This window comes from Trichosurus vulpecula, chromosome 7 (genome assembly GCF_011100635.1).
Source record: "Trichosurus vulpecula isolate mTriVul1 chromosome 7, mTriVul1.pri, whole genome shotgun sequence".
Taxonomy (NCBI): domain Eukaryota; kingdom Metazoa; phylum Chordata; class Mammalia; order Diprotodontia; family Phalangeridae; genus Trichosurus; species Trichosurus vulpecula.
The window spans coordinates 233,040,349-233,063,320 of record NC_050579.1 but is presented as its reverse complement, the minus strand read 5'-3'; the positions used below and the strand labels follow the sequence as shown (position 1 = coordinate 233,063,320).

Here is a 22,972-nt window from a genome sequence, read left to right as displayed (position 1 = left end):
GTTCTGCTCCCTTCACTCATCATCATGTCATATAAGACTCTCCAGGTTCTTATGAAATCCATCTGCTCCTCATTTCTTATAGCACAATAGTATTCCATTATATTCATATACCACAATTTGTTTAGCCATTCCCCACTTGATGGGCATCCCCTTGATTTCCAATTCTTTGCCACCACAAAAAGAGCTGCTATAACTCTTCTTTACACACTAAATCATCCCTTTGTAGAGCTATGCATATCAGTGAACACTCTAAAACAGCCAGGGCCCTTTGATGGATCAGAAAATGAACTGTAGGCCCTCAGGTGGGGAATAAATGGATGTAGACTGAATTAATTTGCCTTCAGGGAAAGTTTTGCAGTGGAATGTCAACTCATATTCAAACTGAACCCTTCCCCAGAAACTCTAAATCACTCCAGAGAATGTAATTGAGGAATTCTGGACCCTTGTAACTATATCCTGACTCCATAATCTCTAGTACTGTTTGTCATCCTTATAAGTGGTATTGGTTCTAGTCAAATTTAGTTGATAATTTCAATCAATCCATTGGTAAACATTTATTAAATGCCTACTATGTACCAGGCACTGTAATAAACACAAGGGTCACAAAAAAGGCAAAAGATAGTTCCTGCCTTCATGAAGTATACAATTTAGCGGGGGAGGCAAATGTATACAAAGCAAGCTATATACAGGATAAATAGGAAATAATTAAAAGAGAGAAGGCACTGGAATTAAGGGGGGCTGAGGAAGCCTTCTGCAGAAGATGGGATTTTAGCTGGGACTTAACAGAAGTTAGGGAGGTCAGTAGTCAGAGTGGAGGAGGGAGAGAGTTGTGGGCATAGGGGACAGACAGAGAGAATTCCTTCAGCTGAGAAATGGAATGCATTGTTCATGAAAGAGTAAGGAGATCAATGTCACTGAATCTGAGTACATGTTGGGGAGTAAGGTATGAGAAGACTGAAAAGGCAGGAGGGGGCTAGGTTATGAAGAGCTTTGAATGCCAAACAGAACATTTTGTATTTAATCTTGGAGACAATAGGGAGCCACTGTAGTTTATTGAGCAGCGGGGTACCATGGTTTGACCTGTGTGCTTTAGGAAAATCAGTTTAGTGACTGAATGGAAGATGTATTAGGGTGGGGAGAGATTTGAGGGAAGCAGACCATTAGCAGACTATTGCAATAGTCAAGGCATCATGTGATGAGGACTTGTACTAGAGTGGTGGTGGTGTCAAAGCGGAGAAGAGAGTGTATTCTACAGATGTTGTGAAGGTAGAAATTGACAGGTCTTGGCAACAGTGTGGATATGGAGTGGGAGGAGGGAAAATATAGTAAGGAATCTAGAATGATTCCTAGATTTTGGGCCTGAGGGGCTAGCAGAATAGTGCTGCCCTCTACATTAATGGGGAAAGTAAGAGGTGGTTCTGAGAATATTATAGGAAGGATTCATGCTTCAGGTAGAGGTTGAACCTGATAACCCTCTGAGGTCCCTTCAAGACTTGTGAATCTGTGGCCATAATATATAGATTCTAATTTGCATACTTACTGGATGGCTTATTTTTCAGATGGACTTTTGGGGACTATTGGGGTCAATATACCCATCTGTCCAGTGGGCTTCTGGGTGAGTGGGTGGGGTGTTCAAGCCATAAGAATACTCCTGAAAGGTAAGTCGGCCCTTTTGTGTCATTGCTGTCTACAGAACCAGAGCTCTATCTGAATATCTGATGCAGAGCTTCTCTTTCTTTATTGGTAGAACTTTTCTGTAACATATTCTTTTGACATCCCATGGAATGATCCCATGCTAAATGGGTAACCTGTTTTATTGAAAATCTTTCCCATTAATCAAGGCTTTTGAAGGTAACCTTGGGATGCCACATAACCCCTACAATTTTTTTCAAAGTTTCCTCAGTTATGTTGAAGTATAATTGCTCCTTTTCATTCCCAGGCACATATTTAATAATTTGTTTTAAAATGAAGGAAGTGAATCTGCCATGAAAGGAATAAAATTTCAACTTTTTATTACTGCTATTTAAATTGCCAATTTAAAATTATACATAAAATAGATAGCTAGGATTTATTATGCTATGAAAAAATATTAAGAACCAGAAATTGTTCTTTGGTCTGGATTTTCTTTTTTAAAATGTCCAGTGGAAACTCTTAATAGTACAAATAAGAAAACAAGCCTGAATACAATTTTGTGGTGCAAGCATGTACTACAAAATGAGAATGGGAATCTTCCATGTATATTATACCAAATGGAAACAGGGATACAGTTTATTATAGTTTTACCTGGAATTAGACCCACTGAAAATACAATAAGAGTGGTATTACATAGTCATAGTTTACATTTTGGCTCTACAATAATCTTCCCACAGCAGAGAGAAACTGGCAGCCAACTCTATTTTATTTCACTGGTACACTTGCATGAAGCTTCACAATGAAGCTTGATATGTGTGAAGTCACAGGTAAGCTGATCTTTCAAATTTTGACAATTTGTATATTTATCTTCATACTGACAAGGATTGGCTGAAATGAAACAGAAAGAAGCAAAGTTGCTACAAAACACAAGATATATTGCCTATCGTATAGATTTCTGAAATGATTTAAATAAGTTTTCTTAAGGAGGAATAGAAGGTAAAAATAGTCCTTTTTTAAAGGAAAGAATATATAATAAGGTCTCATTCATGCAGTACCTAATCTCTCCATCTCCTACGCCATGCTCTTTGTATATAATATGATATGATATTAAAATACCTACCTAGAATCTTACTGTAATATGGAAATGACTGTGAATTCTCAAATTCTATGTAGTATACTGGAGGCCCACAAAGCCTGAAAGACCCCATGAAAAAGCAGGTGATTTCTTTTGTCCAAGTATTTTTTGGCCATAGCAATTGTTGAAAGTTTTGTAGACACTGACAAAATCAGAAATCCATGAAGTATTGATAAAAGTTATATATTAAGAGTGTAGTATTTACTATTGTGGTTTATACCTTCGTTCATTCCATTAATAAGGATTTATTTAGTGCCTAATATGTGCTGGGCCCTGGGGCTGCAAAACCAAAAATGGATTAGTCTCTGCCCTCATGGATTTTCATTGATCAAAGAGATAACATATATGTATAAAAGGATGTGCATAATAAATATATACAAGGTATTTTAGAGAGGGAGGGCACTAGCAACTGGGTTGGGTGGGGTGGGGGGGAGGTGTGGCTTGTCAGAAAAATCTTTATGTAGAAGGTAGAGGTTGACTTTAGCTTTGATACAGGTGAGTTATTCTATGAAGTAGAAAGTTTGAAGGAGTGCATTCCAGGCATGAGACAGAAATAAGACAAACAGCATGGAGATACGGAATGGAGTGTTGTGTGTGGCAAACAATGTGAAGCTAAAAAAAGATCCTAGGTTCATATACAATCAACATATAGTTTGATAATGAGACACCATCTGTAAATTGTTTTTCAAACCTTAAAGTAACCTTGCCTCCAAGGCAACGATGAGACTACATTCAATCCTTTCCACAATGGTCAGACATCCTTTAGGTTAATTTTCCCTTCCAAAGTTGCCTTGACATTCACTTTATACACTCACTGTATATATTCACTATATTTCACTTCTATAAAAATATGGGGGGATAGGACAGGGGTGGGGAACCTGTGGCCTTGAGGCCACGAGGTGTGGCCTTCTAGGTCCTTGGGAGTGGCCTTTTGACTGAGTCCAAGATTTGTTCAGTGAAGTTTGGATTCAGTCAAAGGGCCACACTTGAGGACCTAGAGGTCCACATATGTTCTCAAGGCTTCAGGTTTCCCACCCCTAGGGGAGAAATCAACACGGAATGATTGACTTTAGCCATAAGCTCTGTTAATATTTAAATGAAGATCAGTACAGATAGAAACGGAAATAATACTATAAGTATATTATGGATCACCTGGACAGAAACAGAAGCAGATAAGGGACTCAAGGCTTAAGTCCCAGATATTCCAGGTCTCTTGGCTCTGATCGGTTAACTTTTGCCTTTTTTGCTGGGGTCCAGACCTCTACAACATATCCTGTCTCTTTCACATGCCCACCCCAACTCAGTTCTCCTTTATATGTAATCCTTTCCCATTTTGTAAACCCCTAAAGGGTAGGAATGTCTTTCTTTTCATTTGTATTTCCCCATCCCTTAGCCTAGTTCCTGGCACACAACAAACTCTTAGTAAAGTCAAGAAGCATTTATTAAGAACCTATCATGTTCTAGGCATTGTGCTAAGCCCTGGGAATACAAAGTAAAGTCAAAGACTGTCTCTACATGTAAACAGCTCACAGTCGTGGAGGAGATAACATGAAAACAACTATGTACAAACAAGGTATATATATGACACATATGACATATACATACATGTATAATATACACATATATTACATATGTGATATGGTATAAATTGGAGATACGCAATGGAGGGAGGGCACTTAAGGGTGGGGGGGGGCGCTGTTAGAAAAAAACAGTTCTTGAAAAAGATAGGATTTTAGCTGGGACTTAAAGGAAGCCAGAGAGTTTTTCTCTCTCTCTCTCTCTCTCTCTCTCTCTCTCTCTCTCTCTTTCTCTCCCTCTCTCTCTCTCTCCCCCCCTCCCTCCCCCACCCCGTCCCTCCCTGTCTCCCATTCTCCCTCTCTGTCTGTGTCTCTCTCTTTCTCTCTTGCCTATGTAAACTTGGAGAAAGGTCTCTAGCAGGAGCTTCAGGGACCTGCTGTTTAATATTTTTATTAATTACTAGGATAAAGATATAGATGATATGTTAACCAAATTTACAGATGACACAAAATTGGAAGGGATGGATAACTCATTGGATGACAAGATTAAGAAAAAGATCTTTATGGGTAATAACACTGGGCTGAATGAAATTAATAGGGATTAATGTATTGTCTTCCCCTTTGTTCAGAAATTGTTTAAGTACAAGATATGGAGACATGCCCAAAACAATCCTTTTTTTTTCTAATAAAATTATCTTGGGAAATGGTAAGCTCAGTATGGATCAACAAACTCTGATACAGACACGTTAATATGATCACATACTAAATTGACAGGCATCATGTCCAGAAGGAAAGACATGATAGTTCTTTCCTGTTCTGCCCTGGTGAGACTATATCTGTAATAAGGAATTTAGTTCTATGCATAATATTTTGGGAAAAACTTTGGTAAGCTGGAGAGCATCAAGAGGAAGGCAACTAGGAGATTGAAAGGCCTTAAGATCACAGCATATGAGGATCAGTAGAAAGAACTCAGGTTGTTTAACCCAGAGAAGTGAAGACTTAATGGGAACGTGCTAGCTTTCTTCAAGTAGCTGAAAGACTATCACTTGGAGCAGGCCTTGCTTTTCTGGATGCAGCTAGATAGCATAGTAGATAGAAAGCTGAGTCTAGAAGACCTGAATTCAAATTCAGCCTCATAATTAGCTGTGCAGCCTTGGGGAAGTCATTTAACCTCTGTTTGTCTCAATTTCCCTAACTGTAAAATAGGGATAATTAAAAAAAAAACCCACCAATCTCACAGGGCTGTTGTGAGGGTCAAATGAGTTGACACACTTAAAACTCTTAGCACAATACCTGACACATAGTAGGCATTATATAAATGCTTATTTCCTTTCCTTTTTTCCTTCCCCGTTTAACCCCAGAGGGCAGAACTAAGAGCGATAAGTAGAAGTTGTAAGGAAGAAGCCTTAGGTTTGCTTTAAGGCAGGGAAAATATCTCCATACTTCCTCATAGTGAGAGCTCTTTAGAAGTGAAATGGATTGTCTTGGAAAATAATGGGTTCCCCTTTACCAGAAGTCTTTAAGCAAAGACTATATTGGCATTTACTGGGTATGTTGTGAAGGGGAATGGGCATCTTTTTCATATATAGGTTGGTAGATAGTATCTGAGATCCCTCTCACCTTTGAGAATTTACAGTTCTGTAGTTCTTTGAATGAACCCACCTCTGAAGAAGTATAAGAAGAGCATTCTGTATATACCTATATACATTCATGTGGCCTCCCCCAATAGAGTATAAACTCATCGAGAGTAGAGATTGATTCATGTCTTTCTTTTTCTATCCCTAGGGCCTAGCATATTGGTAGGTACATGGTATGTACTTGATATATGCTTGTTGACTTACTGATGAGGGTAACAGGTCAAATGTTTGATGACTGATTGATTAACTAAATAACAGGAAACTCAGTTAGCCTGATTCCTTCATCACAAAGTCATTGTACTAGATGGAGCTAAATACCAGAAGGCACAGGGCCAGAAGGGATTGTTACAAAACTTTCCATTCTTCTGTACAGGCAGGCATGCCATAGAGTCAGTGGTCAGACATGGCCATAGATACAGTTCAGAGTGAAATTAGTGCATTTCTTCAATGAGTTTCTCTAAAGGTATACTACATTAAAAATCACTCTGTAACCATTGGGTTATAAAGCTCCTGGCGAGAAACTTTCTCTACCAGTACAGATCTGCATGTGCTCTGCAGTTCATGGTCTTAAAGTACTGCCTTAGGATCTGACTTGTCTAGGTCACAGAAAGAGAATTTGTTGGAGGTCAACTTGAATCAAGGTTGTTCTGATGCTGTATCCAGCAGCCTATCCATTATATCAGGCTGTCTCTATGTATTCTAACAGAGTTAATTTAAATCTTTATGGGACTAGCTGCTACTGTGGGGCCATAAGACCAATAACACCAGCACACAGGAGGGCTGCTAGCAAGGTTCTTTGATCTGCTTTTTTAAGGAAAGCAACTTTAAAGGATTTACAATCTCACTTTAATCAAACATACATATATCACTCACTTAGTTCAGGGGAAAAAGTCAGCATCCTGAACTTCAGAATAAATATACACAGAAATTACAAACAGAGAAAATATAAACAGAACAAATAACACAGATCAACAGACAGGTTTCTAGCTGTCTGACCAAAGCTACACATACATAATTACCAGAAAGACAAGCACCAGCATCTGGGTTTTCAAAGTCAGGGGGCTCCTTGATGACTACCCATAGTCTCCACACCAACACTCTTCCAATGAGTGAGCCCTAAACAAAATGCTAACCTCAGAGTATATTTACCCTTTTTCAGGGTCTGAAGGCTTCACACCTAATCAGCAAAAAGATATGGGCCTGGGGCTCCACACCTAGGTAGCAAAAGGGTGTGGGCCTTCCTACAAACAAAGGCAAGGCTCAATCAAAGGCACTTGGTTGCCTTAGTTCTAAGAAGAACTCCAAAACAAAAGACAACAAAAGTTCCACCCTGCTTGCCACCACAATTTGTTGGATGACATCACTAGTCTGTAACATATTAGCAAAAAGTCTCTAGACAGTGTGATACTACTTTGGACTCTGTGTGTGTTTGTGTGTGCATGTACATGTGTGCTTATGTCCATGTGTGAGTTAAAGGGTACCAAGAGTTATTCTGAACAATACAATGTTCCGAGGCAATTCCAAAGTACTCATAATGAAAGTTGCTATCCACCTCCAGAGAGAGAACTGATGAACTCTGAGTACAAATTCAAGTACAATTTTCTCACTTTATTTTTCTTGAAATATGGCTAATATGGATATATGTTTTGCGTGATTTCACATGTATAATTGATATTATTTTGCTTGCCTTCTCAGTGGGTGAGGGAAGGGGGAGGGGAGGGAAAGAATTTGGAATTCAAAATTTAAAAAGAAAAGAATGTTAAAAAATAAAGAAAAAAGAAAAAAGGAAAAGGTATCAAAAGGAAAGATGGAAGATATTGAAGACAATCTAATGATTTTAATGTGATTAACAGTTTATGATTACTGCCTCGCTTACTAATTATAAAGTGCTATTTATAACATATTAATGAAAATGAAATATAAGAATTTCTTTCCAAAAAAGAACTAGAAAGAGGTCAGAAAAACTTGAGGATACTATAGGATGAAACAGGAAAAGAGGCATCATAGTGGTCTCAGCATATTCAGTTGTGAAGTGACCATGATTTCCTGGGCCAATTTAAGGGCATTAGGATGCAATTTAAGGGCCTTAGGTCTTGTGTTTGATACCTGAAGGTTGAGCATATATGGGTGTGAAGAAAGGAACATAGTCTGAGAACTAGAGTCTATTCTGAGAAAGTTTTTTTTAAAAATTTCATTAGGAGTACATTGAGAGAGACTTACTCAGAAAAAGGGAGGAGGTGTATTGATAATTCTGAGAGTTTGACTAAGTGGAAGCAGAAGGTGAGATGCTGACTATGAGTGAGATGATAGGAAAAAAGATAGTTGTTGACTGATAAGGTGCCACCTGGACCCAACAGAAAATGATTGTGTCTGCCTTTGACGCTGAGAAGGAAGCTGTTGAAATGCTTTACTCCCCTCCCTTAGGTTATTCCAGCTCTCTTTTTGAGTTTATATCTCATTTCTCAGTTCTTTAAGAGTCTATTTGCTTCCTGGATTTGCTTTGTGTCCTTAAAATAAACAGATTTCTCTAAACTATTGTTCATTGTATGTGTGACTTTGTGGGATTAATAGGAGGTGAGTAAGGAGGTCATGGTCACTCAAGGACACAGCCACAGGAAAAGACATTCTCTTTCTGGGGTTTTAACTGGGTTTTTCCTTGCTAGGGGCTTGAGTCAAATACAATAAATTTTGTTTGCATATAGTATTATAGTACCCCCACTGCAAAGAAAAGATTAAGTGAATCTAGACTGTACAGGAGAGGATGATTGAGCCATTTTTTGGTGGGAGAAGGCTTGGAATTAAAAGTGGAAGAAAGCTCCTCTGAGGCAGTAGCCACAGGCAATTAACCTCCTATTGACTCTTAATTTGGGGGGTAGAATGAGGACACTGAATAAGGGAAAATTTGAGGACACTGGGAGACCTGAATGGGAAAGAGCAGCTCTCTCCATACAAGACTGACAGCCAGAGAGAAGGAATAGCTAGTTTTCCCCTTCAGTAAAACAATCCTAACTCCTAACCACTGTTACATATATATGCTATGATATAATGAGTGTCTCTGAATTAGATTTTGACACATTACGTATGTGAACAGGAAGTTTTCAGAGAACTGCCTCATTCTGTTCTGGGAAGGGATTCTCCCTTCTTATATTCAAAAACTAGGTAAGTAGGGTGTAATGATCTCAGGCATAGGATATATGTTTATGTGAGTTAAAGTTTCATGATACTGATTTCATTGCTATCTAAAGTCCATGCACCAATTCAGATCTCCAAAGACTGGTGATTAAGTCTGTTTGAACTTAGCCAAATGATCCTTAGAGGCTGGTCCAAACCTAGACTGATTTGCTATTTTTCTATATGGGCCTAGGGAGTGTGACTGATTTTTAATACTAATCATAAAATGTTTCCATTGATCCAATTGAAGAAGCATTCGTGCCTGATAAAAGTATATCAGAAAACAGAGTATCTTATTTAGATATGTGGAACATTTTATACCATTTTATATAATTTTTGTAATTTCAATAAGACTCAGGGCTTGAACTGATTAACCAGAAGAAAAGCCTTATCCTAACAGTCTCTTTGTTCTCTGAGTAAGCTCAGTGATGCCTCTTCTGATGTCAACAAATTCAGATAAAGCATTCCTATCTCTGTTCATGGCCATTAAGGGTGAAAACCTTGACCCCAGACACTATCTTGAATTATGTGACTTTTCCTTATCGTAATATTTTATGGGCATATACTGTGTTATGGAATGTTAATGGCAAATTAAACACAGAGATCCTGGGTTGTAATTTCAATTGACACCCTGTCAACTATCTGATTTGTTGCATTTACAATGTATTCCATTAAAGAAAATCCTTGTCTTGTATCATAATTAACATACATGGGGGTCATAAAAGTGATGTAATGCAGGCTGCTGTGTTGGGACCAAAAAATGTATTTAAGCTTACTCATTTCTTTGTTCAGGGAGTCAGACTTAGTCTGGGCCCCATGCATGCATGTATCTGCTAAGTTTAAAGGGAATGAATAAATAAATAAGCAATATGAATTTTTCTATCACCTAGCCTGTTGTTGCCTTCAACCACAGATATTAAAACATCATGCCTTTACATAAATTGAGGGTCTCAGTGAGAAATCCCCTCCCTTACATAGTTCATTACCAGGCTTGCTCTCAAAGCCCCTCCCAGTTGGTAGAATCTGCTTTCAAGATGGCTTGGCTTTCAAGAACCCAAGGTCATCTCCATATTATGAGGAAACATTGATGGAAAACTAGTAATCTCTCTCTCTCTCTCTCTCTCTCTCTCTCTCTCTCTCTCTCTCACACACACACACACACACAAATACCAAAGTAAAGAAAGAGAAACAAAGAGAATGTATTTTTTTTCCACAAAACTTACTACAAAGCCCATTTTCACAAGAATGAGGGCAATCAGCACATCTGTCACCTTTCTTGTAGGGTGTCATTAATGAAGTGCCTTCATTCCTTCTGTATGGCAAAAGAAGAAGTGTTTTAAAAGAGTAAGTTCATCATAGACATCAACCAGCCCCAAGGACAGCCCCCATAGAAGCTGAATTCTGATAAAAACACTATAAATTGTATACAGAATTCTGACTGAATTTCAAGCAGTAAAGGTGCCATATTTAGTCATTAAAGAATTCATTTTTACATCAGAAAAATAAGGCAGAAGACTGTGTCAGGAGGAAATATGGCACAAGGCAAAAAAATGAGAAAATAGGATAAACAGTATGAACTGTGTTCATATAGAATTTGAAATTATATATATATATATTATCTCATTTGATTTGCACAGCAGTCTTAGGAAGCATAGTATGCATATATTGCTATCATCTTCATTCTATAGATGAGGAAATAGATCTAGAGAAGTTAAGTGACCTAAGTCTTTACAATTGTCAAATACAAGGTTACTATACTTATTTGCTGCTGTAAATTATATGTCTACTCTGTTCCACTGATGTACCTTGCTATTTCTTAGTTATTACCAAATAGTCTTAACAATTACAGCTTTGTAATATAGTTTAAGATTTGGTACTGTTAAACCTTCTTCCATTTTTTTTTGTACTAGCACGCAAGAATTGAAGGTACTTCATTACAAGCCTATTTAAGTCCTAACTCACTTTGGACCCTACTCTAGTGTCACCCTATGTCTGGTACCTACAGAGTGAGTCACATGTTGTTTAAACCTTAGGGTCTAGGCAACATAGATGATTCTATGAGGCCCATCCCTCTGGAAGCCTATGTCTAAGTCCGAAAGTACCTGAGTGGTTTCTGTCTTCACCTCAGAATAAGATTTCACCTTGCTGTAATAAGTATAACTAGTGGGGAGGATGTGGAATATCTTGGGATGTAATATCAATAAAGAACAATGAGAAGTGACCAATAATAAATGACAACCACACTTACCCTGGATAGTACTGGCACACATAAATGTACTTATATTTATTGTTTGGGCACTGGGAAAAACCACATCCAATTTTGTAAGTTCTATACCAGACCATCTATAGGTAAAAAAAAAAAACCCAAAAGATAAATCGTTCACAATCCATATTGCTCATGTTAATTAGCAGCCTGCATTTTATCCTAGTTGCTTAAATGGGCCCTATTTATTCAATCCATTTTCCTATCCCTTTCCTCCCTACAATCTTCCTTTACCCTTCAGCCTCCAACCTTCCCCTTCTCATACAATATGGAAGTGAATACTGACTCCTGATTTCTTTTAGCACTTTGTCTAGATCTCTTCTTTTTAGTATCTCTCATATATCAGGGTTATTTTTATACTTATCCTTACCCCTCCCCCCATTAGATTGTAAATACTTAGAGAATAAGACCTGGACCTTATTTATCTCTATATCCCCCAAAAGTAGTCAAATAGTATATTATACACAATAGGTACTTAATAAATGTTTGTTGGATGGAATTAAATTGATCCTGATAATCCCTCATTTGATTGTCTCTCTTGGTTCTAGAGTTGTCTCTCTGTGGCCTCCCATCTTAATCCCCAGGCAGGCTTTTCATTCTTTATTGCCTCCATTAGGGACAGGGACTGTACTTATGATTTCATTGGTACAGGGAAATCCCAGCTGAGGGAACTCCCTCTACTAATGTAGGTCAGCATTTTCTTGGCAACTTAGAGTCTTGGAGAAGGGCCTAGAATATTGAGACATTAAGTGACTTGGCCAGAGTTACATCGCCAGAATGTGTCTGAAGCAGGACATAACCAGCTCTGTAACCAGTTCTCTATCCATCCCACATGACCTCTCACTTAGGTTTTTAGACATTTAAATGACCCCAAAACAGTATAAATGGTAACCATTCCATACCTTCTCTATCAATGCAGTCTTCTCCGTGTCTCTCAATTAATCAATCAATCAATAGACATTTATTAGGCACCTACAATGTGCCAGCCCTGTGTTAAGCACTGGAGATACAAAAAGAGGCAAAAGACATTCCCTGCTCTTGAGGAGCTTACAATTCTTAAGTCAAGGGATTATAAGATCATTGATCTAGAGTTGGAAGGGATCTCAAAGGCCATTTAGCCCAATTCTTTCATTGACAGATAAGCAAACAGAAGTCCAGGGAAGCTAAATGACATTCTCAAGGTCACAGAAGTGATCATTTCAGAGGTAGGATTTGAACTCAGATACTCTCACTCCACAACTAATGATTTCCATAAGTCCTTCATAGGGAACCTATTCAATGAGGGAATTCACCCAAAATAGCCCTTCTGTCTATTTCAATATGCTGAAGCATCGTTGCAGCACTCAAATCATCATTTGCCCAATATTCCATGGAGTAGGTTACAATCAGTAGAGGTATGAGGGGCATTCTGAGAATTAAGAGAGCTGTCTAAGGAAGGGTACTATAACATGCCAAAGGTAGGTTTCTGGTTGGGGAAAGAAAATCAAAAGGAGTTGGAGGAGTATTATCTTCTTCTAAGCCCATAAAAAGGGGTAAAAGAACATAAAATACAAAATTTGCTTGCTTAGTTTTGCCTTAGATTGACTTGGGTCTTCTCAACATCTTTTTTAAATATATAGCTTCTCAGGTCACAAAGAAGCATTGGTTTTTTGGAGAATAAGGAGTTGGGGTGAAGTACTCACTAAGTCATAGAATCACAGATTCAGGGCTAAAAGGGACCTCAGAGGTTTTCAAGTTCAACCCTCTCAATTTGAATCAGTGAAAACTGGGGCTCAAAGAGATTAAGTGACTTGCCCAAGATAAAATAGAGTGTGAGAAGTGGGATTTGAACCTAACCGGCTTGACTTCAAAGCCAATGGTCTTTCCACTATACTGTGACACTGACCCTCTGATGGTCAAAGCTCAAAAGTTTACTACATAGGAATAGAATTATCTATTTTGGAGTGGGTTAGGATAGAGAAGAGAAATACACTAGATGTATTCAACATTCATTCAATAAAGATTAGTGAACAGCTTACTGTGCTCAAGGCTCTATGTTGGATGATGAATTCTATTTTGTTAGATAATCAACAAATGGTCACAGTGCTATAATTTATACCTGAATGTAAGTAAGAAAATTGTGATTTTCATTGATGCCCCCTAGTCCATAAATAAAATTCCTTTTCTGTAGTTTCCAACCAAGGATGACATCATCCCAGGAGGCAGGAAAGCTTGATCCAAATATGTTTTCACCACATTCTGTATCTGAGAGAAGAGAAATAATTCAGATTCCCTAATTGTACTAAGAGTACAAGATAAAAATGAGAAACAAAGGAAAATTGAGTATGCATTTGCCCTAGGGTTACCATTTAATGTTGAATTGATCGAATTCCCTGGCTATACCTTAATTTTTACATCTGGCCGAGATGTAATTTTGGTGCTTTTGAAAGGATATGACCTGAATTCAGGAAGAACCTGGGTTTGAAAACTGCTGTAATATTTCCTAGTTTTGTTATTTCATCTCTGGTCCTCAATTTCCTTCTCTGTAAAATGAGAATGATAATATTTGCAATAAGTACCCCACAGAGTAATGTGGAAAGATTATTGCCAACCTATATTTACATTTCTACTACATTTACATTTGTGAATTATTTGTAAAAATGAAAAAAAATTATAATAGCCTCCCTTATAAATGTTTCTTCAAGTGCACACCCTGCAACCTGGGGGCAAATTACCCATTTTCAGTCTGTATGGCATTCAGACCACTAAGCTATCAGTTAATTCTCTACAATAAACCTGTCATTTTAATGGAACTTATATTTTGGTGTATACTAGAAAGTGAACTTTCTAGCAAAGAACTATTAGCAACAGAAACTCTGAGAACTGTTCCCTAGCATGTTCAGATCTAGAGCTGGGAGGGACAGCAAAAGCTACTTTTGCCAACTCTTTCATTTGACAGATGAAGATATCATGGCTCAAGGAGGTGACATAAGTTGTCCAAGGACTGCTGCATAGGCAGTTCGTGTCTGAGGCAGGATCTGAACCTAAAGTCCTCTGACTCCAGAGTCAAATATACTGTACATGCTTGCCTTCTCCTGATCTTACTAAGAGGAAGAACTAGGTTATCTCCATAAGGTCTTTTGGAGCTCTAAAATTCTATGACTCTTAACAGAAATTATAAGAAACTTAGAGGTAAGCGGTGAGTATGAACATATGAAAATAGGCTGAATTGTTCCGAGGCCCTCAAGTAAGCCATGCTGTTTGCTCTTCAGATTGTTATCTTCCAACCATTTCTGCTTATTAATAGCTAACATATTCTTTTAAACCTACCTTATATACTACCTCCCCCATTTAGTCTTCCATAATTTCTTTCTCTATTACAAACTTGAAGTCCCCCCACCTTTAGTTGATCTCAAAACAATTTATATTCTTCTTATGTATTAAAATTCTAACTTGTACCATATTGGTACAATAACTATGCCTACTAGCTCACAAGGACAGGAACTATGACTTTTATATCTTTGTAGCTCTCCCAGTAGTTGGTATCTAGCATATTTGGGAGGAGGATCTAGTCCAACAATTTTGTTGGTGATTGGAGAGGGTGGAGAATGGACATTAGAAATCTCTGTTCATATCTTTAAGGAGGGGACCCAGGGTAGACATCTCATAATTTCTCACCTGGCTGCAAGACTTCATCATATACCTATTCTGAGTATCCCTCTCTTGCTCTCCCTCTACTTTTCAGTCTTTTAAATATGTGATAACTTCGCCCATTAGATTGTGACATCCTTGAGGGCAGGGACTATCTTTGACCTTTCTTTGCATCCCCAGAGCTGAGTACAGTGTCTAATACACAGTAATCTCTTAGTAAGTGCTTATTAACTGACTGACTGAAATGTTACCACCAAAATCAATGAAAAAGCCTATATGTTGAATGGCTGTGCCGGTAGCTTTATGGGTCAAGGAAGAACTTAGCGAGGACGTAGCAGATAGTGTTTTCTGGTTGCTTCCTATTTTAGCTGTTTATTCTTGCTTACCAGGTGCTAAATTCAGGGTTTTTTTTAACCTTCTAAAAGTCAGTTCCTGCTACATTTTAGCACCCTGGAGCAAAGTTCTGGTCATCTTGCTACCATTGAAGTTCTATTTTTAAAACATTCTTAAAGTATCTGAGTATATGTGTTGTAAATCTTTACTTACCATTAATAGCTCTAACAGAAAACCCACTATTTTTCATCTTGCATTCATTCGCCCACATTTGAGCATTTGAAGCAACTTCACTACTCCATTCCTTAGTGGAAAAAAGGACATATTTCATTTAGCATTTTTTTTATTCCAGGAATTAGATAATTTCTTAACTTTCATGCTTGAACTAAGGCAACAGCCTTCTCAATTTGTTCATATATCTCCATACTCTTCCGCCATTCCTGCTATGTACTGCCAGTAGCTTAGAAACAGGAGACTGAGATTTTTGTACAGCATATGCCACTTGCAACTATGGAAACAGTAATACCTTTTGTATTTTACAGGGCCGTTAATGAAAATAACACGAAATAAGGTGTGTCAAACTGTTTTTAAGCAAAATGCTATATATACATATGTATATATAGATATATGTCTATATGTACCCTTATGTTATATATGTATTTATACAACATTATGCACCCACAAATATTATCTGGGATGCTGTTTCCTCATCTTTAAAATCAAGGAATTAGACTAAATGGTGTCTAAGACTCTTTCCAATCCTAAGATTTTGTGATCCAGTGACTGAACCACCTGACCCTGGGAAGAACAGAGGTACATGTCCTGGATTTTCTGGTATGGTATCCCATGGATCCCATGGGCTTGTTAGATAGTTGTGCTAGACTCACAACCCAAATTCATTGTTAATAAACTAGAAAATCTTATTTTGTGTGAACTCATATGAGGATAATGAGCATCAGTGGATGAGAACCATCAACTTTTTCATAAGTTCCTGCCCTAGAGTGAATGGGATGATAGCACTCCTCTTGGACTTGCTGTTAGAGTCTGGCTTAGAATGAAGCAAACCCATGATATCCAAGAAATCAAAATCATAGGCCTCTCAAAGGGCAGTGGAAAGATGTGCAATGAATAAAAAGATGCTATTATGAATGATGAAGAAAATAGCATAAATCATATCATCAAAGAGATGTATAACTGGAGAAGGAGGTGGCTCAGGTATCTGGCAAGAATAAGGGATAATAGGCAGCCTACCTGCTGCTCTAGGATCCAAGTAATATCAAGGGTTGGAAAGGGAGGCTATTAGTAACAATGGTAGAGGATTGGTAGAAGACCATGCACAAGAGTCACACAGGATAAGATAACTTTTATCTGTGTCATGGCAGGGTTGGGGGGTCTGGGGGCAGGGGAAACAATCAATGACAGTGGATCCATTGATATGTTAAAATATGGAGTAGTTAAGGACCTAACACTTCATCTAATATAGATTTCTCATTTTCTAGATGAAGAATCAGAGGTCTGAAGAGGTGAGGGAGTAAATCCTTTGGGGGTAGTGCTAGTCATCCTGGGGCATTGAATGGGTATCCGTTGTCTAGATTTAGAATTGGTGTATACCATAAAGGTGTCATATTTATTTAGAGTCATATCCAGGACCATGGAGAGAGTCATAGAGGTGCTAGTATGTATGGTGGGAAGAGTTCACACCACACTTCCCCTCTTTGGACTTCTATCCATATCCTAGGGAATTATAGGAAAATGCAATCATAGATTTAGAGCTGGGAGGTATCCAGTCGAATTTTAATAGTGGAAGAAAGTGAGGTCCAGAAAAGTTAAATGACTTGTCCAGGGTTGTATAGGTAGTAAGTAGCTGAATTATGATTTGAACCCAGATTTTTTGGCTCCAAATCTCTTACCACTGCACTATGAGTCTACAGATACATGGGTTATTGAGACCGGGCCATTGGGGAGTATCCAACCATAATTATGCTGACTAGAAGAGCTCCTCTCCTACTTTTCTAGCCCTTGTTTCTAAGAGCCACTTATCCCACTTTCCACTCAGTGGTGTGCTGGTAAGTGTTTAACAACTAGCTCTCTGAAAATGCATGACACTCTTTTAAGTTTAATCTGAATTATTAGCACTTTCTTTATTGCTTTCTTAAATCTAGGCAATCAGCAGAACAACAGATCAATTTCTGATTTGTATTATCATTTGCTGATTACTGAGATGTAATGCTTACACTGAAAATTTAAAAATTTGTCCTTAGGAGCCAGCAGGAGCTGGCTCTATTACATCTCTGAACCTGTACTGTTAGGGAAAAATTGAGACAACAGCTGGATATGGCATTTTTAGCTGAAGAACACTGGTGATTATGACAATAATATCTTGCTGGGTTAGTTAAATCCCTCTTCTACATAATAATGCTTCAAAGATATGAAGGCAGTTAACATGCCACTCCTAAATAAAATTCCATTTCCTTCAACCGAAGGCATAATCTTTACAACATATATATATATATATATATATATGTACACACACACACACACACATATATATACACATATACATATATATACATACATACGCATACATACGTGTATATATATATTATATATATAATCTCCAGTCCCTAAAGCATCCTGATCATCTTCTAAATGCATTCCAGCTTGTCAATGTCTTCCCCAAAAACATGGTACCAGAACTGAACACAGTATGGTCTGATATAGTCCGAGCAGGGCAAAGCCCAATGAGTAAGACTCTCACGTCACCCTGAATGCTTTGCCTTTCTTAATGCAGTTTAAGCTCTTTTTGGCTACCTTGTCATTTTGTTGACTTATATCAAGCTTTCACCACCAGACTTTAAAACACTATGAACTGATATCCAGCCATGCTTTTTTCCCCCATTCCCTACTTGCACAGTTGGGTTGGTCTTTCTATTATTCTCCTTTACATTGAATTTATTAGATTTGGCTCAGCATTCTAGCATTGTCCTTATGGATTTTGGTTCTGTTATCCAACATATTAACTATCCTCTCTACTCCCTCACCTACCTCCATTACAGATTCATTTCATTTTCAGATCTTTTAATTGTACCATGTCTTCATCCCATTAGGTAAAAGTTCTTCCCCCACCTTTTTTGTTTCCCTGGCACTTATCACACTACCCAACACAGAGTATATACTTAATAAATGCTTGTTGATTGAAAGACTCATACAAATAATTTATAAAAATGTCAAATGGCATAGGACCGTGGATAGATCCTTGGTCACAAAGCTACTGGCTATGGACTATATCCTAAATCATGCTAATTCTATTTTTTAAGCAGAAAGAACATGTTGCCTGCCTTTTGTCATGGAGTTACTTTTAAAGCTTTTACATACCTCCTTCTCTCTGTATGACTTACCATTTTCAGCATATTGCTAGCTGCTGGGATCACTGATCTTCTTATATTATTGTGATGTTCAAGGATCTTGTTTTGCACCTCTATTTTCACAGTGGACAAATTACTATAAAGTGTGAAATTCTAATAAAAAACCATACAGAGATCAATTTGTTATTTACTGTATTGTTCTTTGTGTCCATCTCAGTCTTTATTGTTGTTTGTTGTGGGGTTTACTGAATTAGTCTAGCCCTATCATAGACCCTTTGGACACTCTGGTAAAGTCTATGGACCCTTTTCAGATAATAATTTTAAATGCATAAAATAAATACATTAGGATTGCAGAGGAAACCAATTATATTAAAATAAATATGCATTTCTTCCACATCAAAGTTCATGGGTCTCCTGAAATCTATTTTTGAACTACTTGGGAGTCCATAGACTCCAATTAAAGAACCTCTACTTTAGGGGTAGTGCTTGTTGTTTGACAGGAGCCAGGAAAATTTAGCAATATAAGTACTGTCAGGCATAGGACTTCTTTGAGGGCTAAAATACTTAGTGCTATACTTATCATAAAAAAGTATCTGAGTTTTTAGCTCAAAAATAATATTCATAATAGTATTTTTGTTATTCTTTAAAGTTTTGGTCTGAATCTGGGATTTTATTATCTGACAGATTAATCTTCCTAAAAGCATGTGTCTGACCATGTCATCTCTCTTTATTCAAGTACCTCAAATGTCATCCCTATTACAGGATCAAATATAAACTTTCTTGTGTGGCATTTAAAGTTTATTATAAACTAGTCCCCTTCCTACCTTTCCAATTCACTTACACCTAATATCATATACTTTACAACTCAGAGATGCTTACCTCTTTGTTGTTCCTCACACAAAATACTCCATGTCTTGACTCTGGGCATTTTTATTGGCCACTCCCCTACCTATAAGTCTCTTCATCCTCATCTCTATCTCCTGGCTTTCCTGGATTCCCTGGCTTCCCTCAAGTTCCAGCAATAACCTCATTTCAACAACAATCCTTTCCCAATTTCACCCTAAGGCTAGTGCCTCTGTCGATTATTTCTAATTTATGCTGTATACAGGGTTTTGCAAAAGTTGAAAGCTTTAATAGATGAAAACTACATTAAGACTTTTGAGACACTATGAATATCTTGTTTCTACAGAGTTATTTACATAATAATTGCTTCTTGAGTGATTGGTGTGGAGAATTCCTATACTGGAACTGGGGCATTGACAGGTTAAGTGACTCACTCATCAACTAACCAGTATGTCTCAGGGAAAGATCTTGAACTCAGGTATTCCTAACTCTCTGGAAGGCTGGCTCTCTAACCACTACTACACAAAGTCTTGCTGTCTTTAGTCCCATTTTGAAGTTTATATACAATTTATATGCTACTTATTTCATGTCAAAATACTCAATATCTCACCTTTTTTGGTTCCATTCATTAGTTCATAGCTTTGTTCTGATTCCTGACCTCTCATCATGACATTGATAATGGGCTCCTCCAAGGATCCCTGGTGAAGAGCTTTTCTTTTTATTTGATTATATGATTCTTTTTAGAATTCCCTAGATTCTGAATCTCCGTTCACTCTTCTCACCCCACACTGAAGTCATGGGGTGTGTCTTTAAAGTTAGAAACATCTGGATTCCTTACCACTCCTGTAGATTGATGGATCACAGTGGCCAGAAACATTATTATGAACAGTGGACCCATCTCTGAAAGAGGAAAGAGTAATTTTTTTTACTTCAGATATCTATTTGGCCTCAAGGGTCCCTTTGAAACATCATTTTACTTTTGAGAATACCGCTATTCAGGGCATTAAGTAGCCCTCTTGACTGTGACATTCAGAATTTTCTCTTTAGATTGAGCCCTTCATATTTATCCTTACAAACATCCTTGCCATGTGCTATACTTCTGCTACTGAAATAAGGAATATTGCTAAAATGATTTTTATCTTCCCTTTTTGCAAAACTACAGTATATACTTTCTGTCTTTTAAGACCCTAGCCTATTTTTTACCTACCTATTTCTGAAGGGATAATTTTTATTCTTGTGAATTTACATTAACTATAAACTCCCTCCCCCCTTCTCTTCCCTCTCTCACTCCCCTGTCTCTGTCTCTCTCCCTTCATATACGTATTCATGCACATGTATACATGTACACACAACCAAATTTTGAAAACAAATTTTACCTCTCTAAAGCTTTAGTTGCCTCTTCACATTTCTAGCCATATCCACCTAAAAACTATTTAGACAATGATTTTCAAGGCTCTCTCAGTACTATGGAGCCCTAAGACGTCTCCCTCAAGCCCCAAACCAAAATGTATTTCTATTAAAAAACTAAAAACCCAAGATATCACTGATTTATTTTTTAAAGGAAACAATCAACTTAGTCATTGTTTCAATAATAAGCTTGTTTGTACCTTCTAACATTCCACCCACTCAATCAAATTGCCTGGCATAGTTCTGATAGTGGTTATTTTCTTCACCTGGCCCCAAGGAACTTTTTTACTTTCTGATTGTTGAAGAATACTAACTGGCAAATCAGAATAAATAAAGGTATGGTTGAACAGGTATCGCCTCATCCAAGACAGAAGGGAAGGAAAGATCATATATGTGGAGGTGACCCTAGAGGGTGTTTCTTCAAATCCTTCACTTTATAGATGAAAAAACTGTAGCTTAAAGAGAATAAGTGACCTGTCCAAAGTCAGACAAATAGTAATTGACAGAATTTGAACCCAAGACTTTTGATTCTAAGGCTAATCCTCTTTCTGCTGTACCACAAGTTTCCCCTTCCTCCTTTACTCAGCCCACTGTTGCAATTCAGTACATATGTATTGATGGCTTTTAAGGGTAGAAGAATGCATGGTTAGATTGCTGGACTCATAGTTGGTAAGATCTGAATTCAAGTCCTGCCTCTCACATTTTTGCTCTGTGAACCTGGACAATTCACTTAACCTCAGTGTCCCAGGCAACACTTGGAGATTATAAATTTCAAAGAAGATACCAGCCTATGTTGGTGGAGGGAGTTTTCTCAAAACCCAGCTGATAAGACACACTACAAATTTATGTTACATTAACTCAACTGGCCTCTCATTGAACCAAGGCAATCCTTTTACAATTCCCTAACAGATGCAGTACACTTAGGAAAACACTTATTTCAGATCTTTTAATCCCCCCCACTCTCTCAGCTGAGGATCTCACCACATCCTCAATTGAGGCCTTACCTGCATGCTGATCTTCTTTCCCCTTCCTCCTCATCTCATACGGCTTAAACATCTTCCTCCACTATTTCCTCCCTACTTCTGTCTCTGATATCCCTTTTCCTTAACAAGGAAAACTTCTCTGTGTGTACCCTTGATTTTATTCTCTCCAGTCTTTATCAGATTATAACCATTATTACTCCTTCTTTCTCTCAAATCTCCAATCTCTCCCTTACTTTTAGTGCCTTGCCTGCTGCTTACAAAATGAGCAAGTCTCCTCTAGTGTTAGAAAAACTTTTGCTTGAGCCAACTATTCCAACTAGCTATTGTTCTAAATCACTCCTCTCTCAGCTAAACTTTGCAAGCAAGTCTTCTATACTAGGTCTCTACTTCCTCCTTTCTCACTCATTTCTTAGCTCTCTGTAATCTGGGTTATGAACTCGTTTTGGAATTTGAACAGCCTTCTGCCAAGTTATCAATGATCTCTTAATTGAGAATTCTAATAACATTTCTCAGCTCTTATCCTTCTTGACCTTTCTATAACCTCTGACTTTAATCATTCATCCTCTTCTCCAGGATTCATTTTTCTCTCTAGGTTTTTATGCCATTGTTCTCTCCTGGTTCTCTTCTTACCTGTCTGACCTTTCTTTCTCAGTCTCTTATGGAGGATCTTTATCTAGGTCATGCCCACTAACCATGGGTGTCCCCCAAGGTTCTGTCCTAGGTCCTCTTCTTTTCTCCTTCTAAATATAATCTCATTTGGGGATCTCATCAGCTCCCATATGTTTCAGTTTTCATCCTTAATGCAGCTGAATCTTGTATCTAGGTATCTGGATCTAAACACTCTCTAGAACTCCAATCTTATGTCATTAACTGCTTTTTGAATATCTTGAAGTAAATGTCCTATTGGTATCTCAAATTCAACATGTCCAAAAAACTATTAACTTTCACTACATCGCCCATTTTTCTAACTTTCCTATTACCATTGAGGGCACCGCCATCCTTTTAGTCACCCTGGTTTACAACCTTAGTGTAATTTTCAACTCTTCACACTATATA

The 22,972-nt window shown here is 37.7% G+C and overlaps 1 protein-coding gene across 1 annotated transcript; it reads right to left on the bottom strand.

Moving 5' to 3' along the window:
* Positions 1-2,392: 2,392 nt before the first annotated feature.
* On the bottom strand, positions 2,393-21,989 carry LOC118857837 (cysteine-rich venom protein-like). The gene is made up of 8 exons (XM_036768339.1): positions 21,938-21,989; positions 20,365-20,426; positions 18,717-18,836; positions 15,532-15,622; positions 13,454-13,599; positions 11,341-11,435; positions 10,316-10,404; positions 2,393-2,520 (listed from the first exon to the last, which is right to left on the bottom strand). The coding sequence occupies exons 1-8, from the start codon at positions 21,987-21,989 to the stop codon at positions 2,393-2,395; spliced, it is 783 nt and encodes a 260-aa protein (XP_036624234.1).
* Positions 21,990-22,972: the final 983 nt, after the last annotated feature.

What these genes read in the sequence shown, in the direction of transcription:
- LOC118857837 (XM_036768339.1), bottom strand. Translation starts at nt 21,989, where the DNA reads ATGTTTAAGCCGTATGAGATGAGGAGGAAGGGGAAAGAAGATCAGCAT. An exon ending in GAAAGAAGATCAGCATGCAG is followed by an intron (nt 20,427 to 21,937) that starts GTAAGGCCTCAA and finishes TTCCTCTTTCAG; the next exon opens with AGATGGGTCCACTGTTCATA. An exon ending in CTAGCAATATGCTGAAAATG is followed by an intron (nt 15,623 to 18,716) that starts GTAAGTCATACA and finishes TTTTCCACTAAG; the next exon opens with GAATGGAGTAGTGAAGTTGC.